Genomic DNA, 12,735 nt, shown 5'->3' with positions numbered 1-12,735 from the left:
AGGATGCGATACAGGGCGCCCGTCGTGATGCTCCGCTGCCACCGTTGGTGATGCCATGCTCGGCGACTCGCTGACGAACGCCGACCCACCGACACGGACACTCGAGTCGGCGATACACTACACCACTACCACGACATCACGAGAAACGCGCCTTCTGCAGAAATATTGAACACGCGTAGTAACGCACGCAGTAATACCTCACTCTAACATCTCATGCACCACATGACGTTCACCTCGTGGCTCACCTGGGCACTTACATCACCAGTATCTCACCAGTACAAGTCTGGTAGCGATGCATCTTCACGGCAGTCAACGCGTAAGGTGCATTGACGTCCATCATGTCGGACGGGAAGGCGCTGCTATGCGCGCCGTCATCACCACTGCTACTGCAACGGCGCTTCCTAGATAACAGCAAGAGAGCAAGAGTTAGAATCGGAAATCACCATGGCTCCAGGTAGGTAGGCTTCTTTGTATACTCGCCGGTACAGGCACCTCATCTGCACACCCTCTTTTGGACCCATATCCCTTCAGCTTCACCCCCGTCGTTCGCTTCCCAGTTGGTAAACATGTTACGTCTCAGACCATCAGAACTCACCCTGACGCCCGACGATGTCGAGGAGACCTTTCGTCGCATAGCCATCAGGCAAACCTCCAGAGCGACCACAAACCTGACTTCTCGCCCTACAGGACAACCCGGACGGCCCATACTCAGACGTGGCGCTCAGAGATCGACTCGAGATGCCATCACTGCCCTGGGGTCCATTCCCATACTGCAGCCCCAACAAGCAACATTCTCTTCTGTGGAAGAGGAAGAGGAGACAGAGCATACGTCCAGTCAGGAAGCAACGCTATCAACAGATCGTGACGATACCGAAGGGACTACTTCGTCCAGTCACGAGAGAGAAACCGAGCCGCCGCAGTCTCCAGCGTCGCCAACATGGTCACTGCCCTCTCCGGTCTCTCCACCCCGACGCACAATGCATCTTCCATTCCGATTCGGACGAAGCCGTCGAACTTCCACTACTCAATCTCCGCCGGATGCAGTCGTGGCAGTATCTCGTACGCCAACAAGAGCACCAATCGGACATGCCAGAATGGGCTCAACTGGCACAAGCAGCATAGGTGATACAAGCAACAACTCCACGTTATCTCCATCTGGTGGGTCTACCGAAAGTACTTCTGGATTGCGAGGCGGCGGAGATCGGATACGCGATATGGCTCAAGATACGCCTCATGCTCCGTCACCCCTACACCAGATGCAGAGACTAAGTTCGCCCGCATACCAACAGCCATCCGGGGACCCTACCAAGTCGCCGGTCAGCCCGCGCCTACACAATCCTACACTCTATCTCGAGGGCTACGTCCATGATACCCCGAATAGTACCACGTATCATTTCCGGGAAAGCGATAAGTATCGTTTTTGGAGCATTGCACCGCACAGTGAACCACGGCGAGGTAGCGATCGTCAGCCTTCCGCCGCGCGAAGCTCCTCTACAGGGGCCGCCATGAGATCCCGTGTTGCAAGTCAAGCTCAGACCCCCCCGGACCAATTCTTTGAAGACGTCTTCCGTACATTGCCAGCGGTCGAGCCTCCAACCAGACAATTTGCTAGGTCTTCCACCGTAACTCATGGGGAAGACTACCATTCTACTGCATCGGATATTTTCCATACTTCCGGTGGCTCGCTCCAGCCAGAACAAGCAGGCCCAAGGTCAAGGCACTTTAGTAGCGACGCTTCAGCTGCCAGTGCGCAATTCTCTTACTACGGCTCGCTTGCCTCTAGTACGAGGTTCCCCAGCAGCGAGGCATCGTTGGGACGTGACTTATCCCGCGTTCAGCTTGATGGAGCGGCCGCCTCGAACGAAAGCCAATGCCACTACTCACCTGATAACCCCTTCGCTGCCCAACTGCGTGCAATTTCAGGTAGCTCGGCTTATTCCTCGTCAAGCAGGGCTGGCTCTGGTCCCCACGGGCTCTCGCCGCTCCCTTCAATGCCTTATAATCGCACCGAAGCTGGTCACCCGGTGCCCCGCAGCTACACAGGTGGCTATATTGACGCCACTACAGCGGTGGTACAAGATCTCGAGTCGCCTCTTGATCCCTATGCGCAGCACTATCAGCAACAGCTACGAGCTCAAGCTGCTCGAGAAGAAGCTCTTCAACAGCATGCTTTCCGCCAGCAGGCTATGCTAAATCAGCGCTTTCCTCCTCAGTCCCGTACAGAAAGTTTCCAAACCCGTCGTTCGAGCCATGGGCAGGGTAGCCAGCCACGCCCCCCACCTCAAATTCCAAATGGTGTCAGGATGCCCTTCCCCCATCAGCCTCAGCAACAATCACTGCGACCTCTGCAGTACCCGTCCGAACGTACTGCCACGATGCAGAGCTCGCAATTTGGTGGCAGAGGTGGAAGAGTTGATCACCGGTCCGGTGAAAACGACCCCGCCTCGCCGTCAACAAGTCGGGATCTGATTGCGCATCACGGCAGAGTGCAGGCGCAGAGGGCAGCATTTGAGCGTTTGCATAACCCTCGGTCAACGCAGGTCGAGACTGCTATGAACACATCTCGACGTAGCTTGCCGCAGACGACGGTTCCTCACGATAGATCCAATCAGCCCCGCGACTATGCGCAACCACCGTTTACAGCCATGGGGATGCCTCACCGTAATGAGGAGCGTTCGAGTACTCCCAATATCCCGCGGCATGCAGCACAAGGAATGCATGATCGTCAGGTAGTTCCAAACGGAACCCGCCAATTCTTCGGCGAACTTCCTCAACGTGTACCCACTCAATCGTACCGCCCCCTCCCTGGCGCCCGCCACCTCCACCCAACTCGTGACAGCCCTCTCACAGCTCTCGCTCTGGACCATGGCAGTGGCACGACTAGTAGACGCTCGCGCTCGCCGCTCATTCGGGCCCGTACGCATAGGCGCATACCTCCAGAGCAGCGCGACCAAGAGAACGATGGGGATAGGTCGTTGATGCGGAGGGAAGAGGAGAATGTCAATGCGCGCTATGGAGAAGAAGATCAGCGGGGCGCGAGGATGGATGAGACGCCTCCTAGGATTGGGCGGGTGGAGAGGAGAATGTTGGATTAGGTCATATGTGGGCTTTCTTATCGGGTGGTGTGGGTGGAAAGTGGTATGGTACGGAGCTGTTTGAATACGCTAGGTCATCATTTGTAGATGGATATGCCGTTGAACACGTGCCGACTGGATACGCACAGGCAGATTCTGAGTATAAAAACTGCCCTTTGGCGTCTTCTCTTCTGTTCATTCAAACTTCCACATTCAAATTCTTTTTTTCCAAAAACAGAATATGAGTGGATGATGGCGCCTGCCTCCCTTTCCAAAAAAAACAAAAGCCGCCACTGTATGTGCGAGTCACCAAAAATCCTTCTCTCAATGCTAAATGTTCCCTCCTTCGTCTGCCAATACCAAAAACAATCGCCAGAAATGGTCATGGCGTCGTCTCCGCCTGGCTTCTCTCAAAATCCAGTCCGGAAAGAAACATGACCTCGCAGCAGTCTCGTCATCTCAACCTACGACGCGCTCCCGAAATATAAAAGCCTCTACTGAGCCATCGCCTTCCTGCCTCCTCAACCGACTTCCAAGAATTTCTTCGCAAAAATAAACGACGTCCTTGATCATGGTTTCGGCCTTCCTGTCTCGAAAAAAAGCTGACGACGATGTTGCATGTGCGAGTCGCCAGAAACGGTTGCAGTACTCTCGGATGTGCTTCCGGTCTCTGGAAAATGACAGTCTATGTTCACATGGGAAGGGCCTTGTTTTTCCTCCTTTCTAAAAGCATCAACCGATGAGTACATGTTCGCGGAGCTTGTGCGCCGCGGCCTCAAAACATCACAGCACGTATGCATGCTACGGACACTGGACATATGAAGCCTACGACTCAACTCGACCTCTCTTCCTTCCACCTACATCCCACGAAAAGACCTTTCGGAAACCAAAATTGAAGAGAACCATGACTATCGAGTTTGTGCCTGCGTCTCTCTCAAAAACAGAACGAACATTATGATGGGGGCAGTCAAAAAAGAATCGACGAACCATTCGATGTGTTTCCTCCTCCGCCCCGGTCCAAAACACACGAAACGATAACGGATGCTGCTTCTTCTGGTTCAACTTCTCATCTCGCGATGAACCCCGAAAGAAAGAACCACTTCACTCATGTGGCTGCGCGCCTGCTGCTGGAGTATAAAATGCGGTCGAGATCGAGTAATCCTTCTGTACTTTACACCACGGTACCATCTTCCAAAACACTTGCAGCATCACCTATGTGTGCTGCTCTTTCTCCGAAAAAGCGAACGCGAAAAGCGCATGAGAAGTGTGCGCCGGAGATCGAAAAAAAAAGTCACGAGAAGAACGCATGTGCTGTCTGCTTCGCCGTCGCATTACGCCGATAACAGTGGTCAAATGCTACATCACTATTCAGCATACAACCGCTTTTGGCGGCTTCTTCATGCCGGTGTGGAACAATGCTAGTGGGGTATAAAATCATCCTCTCGGTTCCTGGCTACCTACTTCTTATCCTTCACTTTCCGGGTTTATTGTCCAAAACTATGAAACGCCTTCCCGATGATCTCCTCCTCCTTTTTTCAAAAACATTCACAATCACAAGCATGGTTGTGTCCTCCTCTTCGAAAGCCTCGCTCAAAAGCGGCCGCACACTACTGCATGCGACTCTCCGCTGCCCACCTTCGACAAGAATCGACTATGGAACCTTCCCATGCTGTTGGACGACCTCTGGCTCTTACAAATACCTCGCGATGGTCGACCCTTCTTCCTCCAACATCCTCGACAACTCTTTCTCTCAAAAATTTGTTGTGGCCTTATGATGGTCTTTCTGGCACCTTCTGGCACCTCCTCCTCCAAAACCGCAAGAGTATAATCTTATGTCGCGCCTCGTCGAAACGACAACTCAAAATACCCAAGTACCACCCAATGTCCAGAATGGCAACATCATGCTGTTCCAAAACGTTCGCCGGACTCTTTCATGGAACCGCAGGTGCAAGGCAGCGTGTATAAAAGCTCCTCGTGAGCTCTTCTCGGCTTTGAGTCTTCATCCTCACATTCGTTGTGTACACTTCCAAAATCTCCAAAAAGCTCTTGGATGTTCGTTCCTCTTCTCGAAAATGCGCCACTTTGATGTTATGGCTGCCTGCCTTCTCCAAAACTACATGACTCGCAACAAATGATTGCCTTCTTTCAAAATACAGCATACGTTTACGCCATGGCTGCCTGCCTTCTCCAAAAACGCCTCCTGATCATATTAATGAAGGTGTTCTCTCAAAAGTCACATATGTGATAGACATGTCCACCTCCGGGAGTGAATGTCTCAGTTACTTCGGCGCAGTAGAGTTGGTCTACTCCGTCTCCACATTCGATTTGTTCAAAATACAGTCTGACTCTGCTATGTTTTCTCCTCTCCGCTGAAAGAAACATTCATTACTGAAATGGCTGTGTTCTCTTCAAATAGACAGCTAAAAGGATAATGATCTGCGCCGGTACCATGGATACCTCAATCACTTTGACGCAGTACACCCTCACTCCCCATTCCTGAGCTTGATCTGTTCAAATCAAAATCAAAAGGCCGCATGGTCTCGGCAGCTCTCCCAAAAACTTCTACTGCCATGCCATGGCTGTCTTCTCGAAACCAGACAAGAACACTAAGATGATCTGCATCAGTATCTCGGGCATGCTATACGCCTTCGACTCTTCTTCCTCGAAAGTCTCTTCGCCATTTTGCGGTCATTCCAAAAGGTTTGCTAACCAACCTCATGGTCGCTTCTCGTCTCTAAACTTCCCGAAAAGATGGACATGGCTGCTTTCTCCGGAAAAGAAAGACCTTTTACTTCATAAGGCCAGACCATCTCCTCCATACTCTCTCAAAAGCAAAATCGAGTAAGACGTATAACGTTTTCTGGAGTATAAATACCTCACTTCTCCAAAGCAGCTCAACCAACCTTCTCTCCTAGTCCTACCTTCGATCTTTCCAAAAAACCCAGAGGATACGTGGGATGGTCTGTGCTGTTCCTTCAAAAAACATCCGAGTGCGCTCTATGGCTGTGCTTCTCAAAATTCGATTCGGAATATGACATGACCTGCTTCGGCATTGCGAAAATATTACACACTTCCCGCTCTTCTTCCCTGAACGTTGCACCCGCCACTACGATGTGTACCTGGGTATGCTTGAAAAGATCCGAAGAAGCAAACTCATGACCTCTGGCCTTCCGTAAATTGAAAGTGCACAAGAACATAGCCTTCCTTTCAAAAAGCTCGACTAGTCCCATCGCATGTCGCGGTCCGGCCCCGCAGGTATAAAAGTCATCTTTATTGACCTGGTTTCTACTCTATATTCTTCCTCCCATTCTGGAGTCCAAAAGACAGGATGGTCCAATACATGGAGTTCGTCGCTTCCAAAAGGGCGAGTGAGGCTTTCCATGCGTTCGTTTCTCGGAAAAGCTGTACTCACCGTTCAGAACACTTCACGGCTACTACCATGCGACTCCGGCGAGCAGTCGGAATGGCGGGGTCAACCATCTGATCTGATGCAGTACTATAAGACATTCAAGTACAACGGGATGGTCGTCCTCCTCAAATTCTTCCTTCGCTAGCTTTATGCTCCGGCTGAGCGTTGTGAGTATAAAAACCCCAAGGAACGGACTCAGCTGCTGCTCTCCATCCTTCATTCTACACTAGAAACATTTCCAAAAATCACGATCGATCCAGATCATGGAGTTTTTCGGTCTTCAAAAACTTCAAGGGCACTTACCATGGTCTCGTCTTTCCAAAACTAGAAGATGAGAAACGAATGGGCACGTTCAGCGTCGGCAGTGTGTTCAACACTTAACACTCACACTCGCCTTCTTGAATTTCTCAAGTTAAAATAAAGTTCAGATCTTATCGAAATCACAACGCGATGCATTATTGTTGTTCTCCAAAAGCCAGACTCCACACATACCGCTTTCACCTCTATGGCCAAACATACTGAGCATTACGAAATGTGGAGTCGCGGATATGAAGCCATCCTACATCAACATAGGTTCTCTCGTCTCTATCCTACTACCTACTCCAAAATTCGTGAAGAACCGGGTCATGGCTTTGTGGACTCTGCTGTTCTTTCAAACAAGGATACAACCGGCGAATGACCTTTCTCTTCCAAAACACTCGACTCAGGGTACGTGATCTGTGTCGGCAGTGTGTTCAAACTCACGCCCGAGATCTTTGTCTGGAGTCTCTCATCTCCGAATAAATTCTGGAAATTATCCAAAAAGCAGACGCCATACAGTTATGCCGTTCTCTCGAGGCCAGACTCCACACATATCGCTCCGTCTTCTAAAATGAAGTACCACTCTCACATGCGCTCCGAAGGCGCGGGTATAAGATCTACCTCCCAATCTCCCTTCTTCCTCTCTTCATCCGCACACTTGTTGTGTGATTTACCAAAAGTTGACCGGCTACCCTGCATGGTTCTGCCTTCTCTAAAAAAATCAAAGATGTTCTACTAATGCCTTCCTTCTTGTTGGCAAACACAAAGCCGCTGCTCGCTTTCCACAAAATATGTTTTACTATCGTTATGGGCGTCGCTCAAACTGAATCACAAAGACTCTCATGGATTTGAGAACGACGAAAGTCGAGCAGCTTTTCGTCATGGCTGTTCTGCACAATTTGGACCACTCTAGGATACCTGAAAAATGCAAGATTGGTGGAGCTATGTTCGTTGCTGGTGCCGAAAGCGTCGTCAGCAGACGGCATGTTTGCGTCGCTCGTAGACGTACAAAAATCCATGGAGCGCATTTATGGCCTCCTGTCAGGTCGTCCGAGACAAACACATGAAGCTGCAGTGTGGTTTGAAATGGAGATTTACTTCGAAAGCTCTTATGTCTCCCCACAGGGCTCCGAGAATGCATAAATACACCTATCGTTCACTACCTCCTTCTTCACTTCACTCAATACCTTTATTGTATTTACAACAAAAACAACACATCCGACCAGCCATGTTTCCTGGTTCTTCTTCCAAAATTTCTTGAAGATGGAGCCATGTGTCGAGCGAGTCGTGTTGCCAAATACTCAAACAAAAAACTTGATGACCTCCGCGATGCACTCTTCCGCTTTCGTCTTCGAAACACGCTTTCGTCGTACGCATGTCTGCGTCGCGAGACCATCTGCGCTCTAGGATGGGACTATAAATCGTGCTTCTCACGGTCATGGTCTCTTCTCTCATAATTACTTCACTTCGCGACAGTTTTCCAAAAAGGGATCAAGACAGACACATGTCTGAGCTGTTCTGCGTGAATTGAAAAGAACATGGGCATTGCGCATGTCTCGTCTGCCGTCCTCTGGCGGGATGGCTTCACATACTGTCAAAGTTCGATCACGATTCTGCGATGCGATTGCCGGTCGAGAAGTTCCATGGCAAGTTGTCACGGGTAGCATCGAGCCGATAAACACATAAAATCACATTTGCACCCATTCATGCCGACGCTTCCTCCACCCTATCTTATCTTCATTCTTCCGAAAAACCAAGAACTATCCTTCCATGACTTGCTTCTCCCGGCAGTTACTTCTAAGTCTCATCCACGCACGTCATATCCTACGCACAGTCACAGTCTCACGTCCACCCACCCTACGAAACCGTCAAAAGCAATATCCACCACGTCTTCGAAACAGCGTCATAGATGCCACGTGCCATACTACGCTACGCCGCTTCTTCAAAAAACGAATTGAGCGTAGTGCGATACAGCCTGACCCGAGTTCGAGATGCAACTCCGAAGTGGATGTAAGTGGAAGGGGTGGACCGTGATATCATACGTGGTGACACGTCACATGTTTTTGAGGATGGACTGCAGAGACAATAGTACGAATACTGCATGTGCGGGGTGCCGCGGTGGTGAGGGTCCGCGGAAGGGTCATGTCGGTGCGTGGCGTGGAGGGTCAGATGATGTTTGCATGTATTGTGAGGTGTGTTGGTGGATGTCGGCGGATGTTGGTGGACTGCGCCTCTATTGCATCGTGAGCATCGGTGCTAGCCGGTGGGCTTCGCGTTCTCGCCATCGCTACGAGCCATGAGCCATCGGATGCGCGTCGCCAAGCCTTCATCACGAAGCGGTCGCCTCTCCATACGTGTTGAGCTGTCGCCGATTGTCTATGAGACGGCTCCCGGGTTTGACGTCGGCACTGCGGGGTCCGACATCGAGGCAAAGAAGACAGCGCGACGAGACGAGACGAGACGACGAGAAGGAAGACTCATATCTGCGGCAAGATCAGTCGTGTAAAGATCAAATCCAATGACGTTCTTTTGGGGGCCGCCTGTCTTCTTGTGGCCCAGCGACAACAGCTACATGCTGAAACTGCGAAGCGCTGAGGGACAGCCAGCCCGGGCCGTCGCAACGCTCGCAACCGCCAGCCCTCAAACAGCAACAAGCAGATCTCCCGCCAGTCTTACACAAGCAAATTGCGCAAGCAAACCGCATACCGGGACATCTTCCAACGGTTGCGACAAGCTCCGATGCTGCCATTTTTGGTATTGGGGTGACACAAGCGCTTCTACGTGGGCGGCTCGCACGAACCCGGCCTCGATATAGCAGCCGCGGGGAATTGGGCGACTAGTACAGAGCCTCATCTGGCGCTTCGGCTAGGTAACCTTTTCGAGGCGCGTGGGATGCAGGGATGCGGATTCGATATTGATGAGGTTCAGCGTGAGGGGTTACATGACCACGTCGCGGATCGCTTAGACGGAGGACCTGACATAGGCAGGTGGTGGAGGAAGCGATGCTATCCAGTAGTCGACGTGCAGCGACTTGTCTTAGCTGGCTGCGACCTTCTAGAACCGGCGACGACGATGGTGGAAGCGTGATTGGCGAGGTGCGCGAGGCGGTGCAGCGGCTGTTGAGGTGGTCTCGAAACTGCGAGGCCGCGACATTGATTGGTACGCTTTAGTTGCATGAAGGTGCAGTCCGGGTGGCATGAGTGCCAGTCCCGGCCGGCAGGCATGCTTGAATACCGCGTGTGCGCTGGAGCAGGGCAGCAGAAGACGAACATGGCGTTGGTCGTGCTCGCTGTCATCCGTCGTCGCCCAAAGAGGCTGGTAGCATCTGGGATGGAAACAGGTGTGTTGAAACAAAGATGACTTGTTTGCAGTGCGCGCTGCCCAATGGGCGCAGACTAGATCCCTGCGCATGACGGCGATCCATGGATCGTGGTGGAGAAATCCGAGCTCCGTCCACCGTCTGGCCGAGTGGAGTTGCGATAGACACGCTGTCATGCGACTGACAGATGGCAGGGAGTAGTCACCTTGGAAATCTATGCCGTGGTATGCCGTCGAGGCAAGAGGGATGGCATACGACGGCACGGCAATGCAGCAGTATAGTGGCGGCTGAGCCACAGTCTACTCCATACTGCGAGCATCTCCTACGGCTACGGCCGAATTACACGCATGCAACGCGTGTTCGTGAGGCAAAATGCTTTTCTGCCCAAGAGGCCAACCAAGAGTAAGCTGGGCTCGAAGAGGCTGGGTTGTAGTGCATTCCGCCCACAAATTCGTCACCGTCTGCTGGCATTCTGCTCGGGAGATATATGGGAGCAGGTGTGCTGCTACTGCGTGGTCGCATGCTATTCATCAACCGTAGTGCTCTGGCTCCACCTAACCCGACTCACCGCCTCAATATCTGTCTCCCAACCCGGCAACGTGACCCAGCTACGAGGCCAGCAGACCCTCTAGTTCCGGCCAGCCTTCCACAAGCACCGTGATTGTCGCAGTACATAGCGGTCGCTGCTGCCGCAAACTCGAGGCCTGCAGTGCAGCAAACGTCGTGTCTGTACCAAGCCAGTATTTCGCGCACTCCACTCCAACACCTCGACTCCAACCTGCATCCATCTAAAACATACTCGACCGCCTTCGAAACGCGATTCGCATCACGGCTCTATTGGCTGTCAATTTCGCACGCCTAGAGGGCCCTGCGCTGCGTGCAAACCATTGGCTTGGACTTGAAACAGCCTATTCCTGGGGTCCTGCACCTCACCACTCGCAATCTTCCAGGCACCCCAAACGGGCCAAACAGCCGCTGGCCTGAGTCCGGCGTGGCGCGCTACGTAGCTGTTTCCTGTGCGTGAGCTCCATCCATTGGATCCCACACGCAGCCGCCGAACCACCACCCCAAAGGATCCGACCCTCGACTTGGAAACGCATCGCTACCCGCTCAAGGGGCCTGCGAAATAAGTATCACGCCGCCTGCCGTCGATACTTCTTCCTCACAGTCAGTCACCGGCTTCACTTCTCCATCCTCCCTTCTTTCCTCCTGTCATCCTAGCGGTGCAGGTGCCATTCTCCACACTCCGGCAGTGATTCGCGCTCCACCACCGACTTTCCCTCCGACTTCCCAGACTGGCAGCGCCATCTCCCGTAAAATTTCAATCGCTTTGCACCTTCCGACTGGACTCGGACTCTTCACCTTCACCTTAATAATTGTTGCCTTGCCTATTCTGCCGGCTCAACCTCGTCGTCAGCCACGCAGCCTCGGACTCCCGCTTACCATCGTTCAGACCGGAATTCCGACTACGCCTCACTACAGGGCATACACGGCATCCACATACAGTTCGACATTCACTTAAGACTTCACATCACCTTCGGGACTACTACCCCATCAACATCATGCCTTACTCACCAAACCTCGCCGCCGAGAACGCGGCTGCCCTGGACCACTTCATCCAGCTCCCGGTGTCACATGACATGATCTCGTACCTTGCACAGAAGGCCACCCAAGTCATCCGCTGCGAACCCTCAATCAACAAGAACCTCCCTCCCACACCACCAGCGTCGCCTCCTCAGCATGCTGCCTCCAACATCCGCGAGCCTGCTCTGCCATCAGTAGAGGAGTTCATCACATCCATCGTCGAGAGGTCACATGTCCAGACTGCCACCCTCATGACTTCGCTCGTCTACCTCAGCAGGTTACGGTCGCGCCTTCCTCCCGTTGCCAAGGGCATGCGATGCACCGTCCACCGCATCTTCCTCGCCTCCCTCATCCTTGCGGCTAAGAACCTCAACGACTCCTCGCCCAAGAACAAGCACTGGGCCAGGTACAGCGCTGTTCGCGGCTACGAGAACTTTGGCTTCTCCCTCACCGAGGTCAACCTCATGGAGAAGCAGCTTCTGTTCCTCCTTGACTGGGATCTCCGCATCAGCACTGAGGACCTCCACTACCACCTCGAGCCTTTCCTAGCGCCCATCCGTGTCTGGCAATCCCGCCAGGCCGAGAAGGCAAGGCTCGCAGAGAAGGAGAAGGAGCTTGCCCGCCAACAATACCAGCTGACCGCCGAGAACCTCTCGCGCTCAGTTCACCCATATGCATCGCAATCCTCCCTGTCTTCATATGCTCCTCGCTCCCAGAGGGGACCACGCTACATCCCATCCTCTCGCGCACCATCGCGCACCCCATCTCTATCACCACCCACCCGGAGCTCCTCGGTCTCCACCTCTTCCGAATCACCCGTCAGCCTTCACGACGAGCCTTCAGAAGCGATCCTCCAGCGCTACGACGCAGACCAGGGCGCCAACGTTGTATATATCAATGGCCCTCACTCGTACGTCCCCAAGCAGCAACACGCACTCCCGCTGTACGACACCCAGCCCTCGAAGAAGGTCAAGACCTCAGCGGGCGGTATCTTCAGCAGGATGTTCGGCCAGACCGGCGCCTACGCCGGCCGCCAGACTACCTATTAA

At 52.8% G+C, this 12,735-nt stretch overlaps 1 protein-coding gene across 1 annotated transcript; it reads left to right on the top strand.

Moving 5' to 3' along the window:
* Window positions 1-11,664: 11,664 nt before the first annotated feature.
* Window positions 11,665-12,735, top strand: J4E84_007052 (uncharacterized protein; the record flags this gene model as incomplete). Its single annotated transcript, XM_049389638.1, has 1 exon — window positions 11,665-12,735. The coding sequence occupies one exon, from the start codon at window positions 11,665-11,667 to the stop codon at window positions 12,733-12,735; it is 1,071 nt and encodes a 356-aa protein (XP_049242831.1).

This window comes from Alternaria hordeiaustralica (genome assembly GCF_023758085.1).
Source record: "Alternaria hordeiaustralica strain BMP 2776 chromosome Unknown scaffold_14, whole genome shotgun sequence".
NCBI classification, from domain to species: domain Eukaryota; kingdom Fungi; phylum Ascomycota; class Dothideomycetes; order Pleosporales; family Pleosporaceae; genus Alternaria; species Alternaria hordeiaustralica.
The sequence above is the reverse complement of the archived record's forward strand: the minus strand, read 5'-3'. Positions and strand labels throughout refer to the sequence as shown.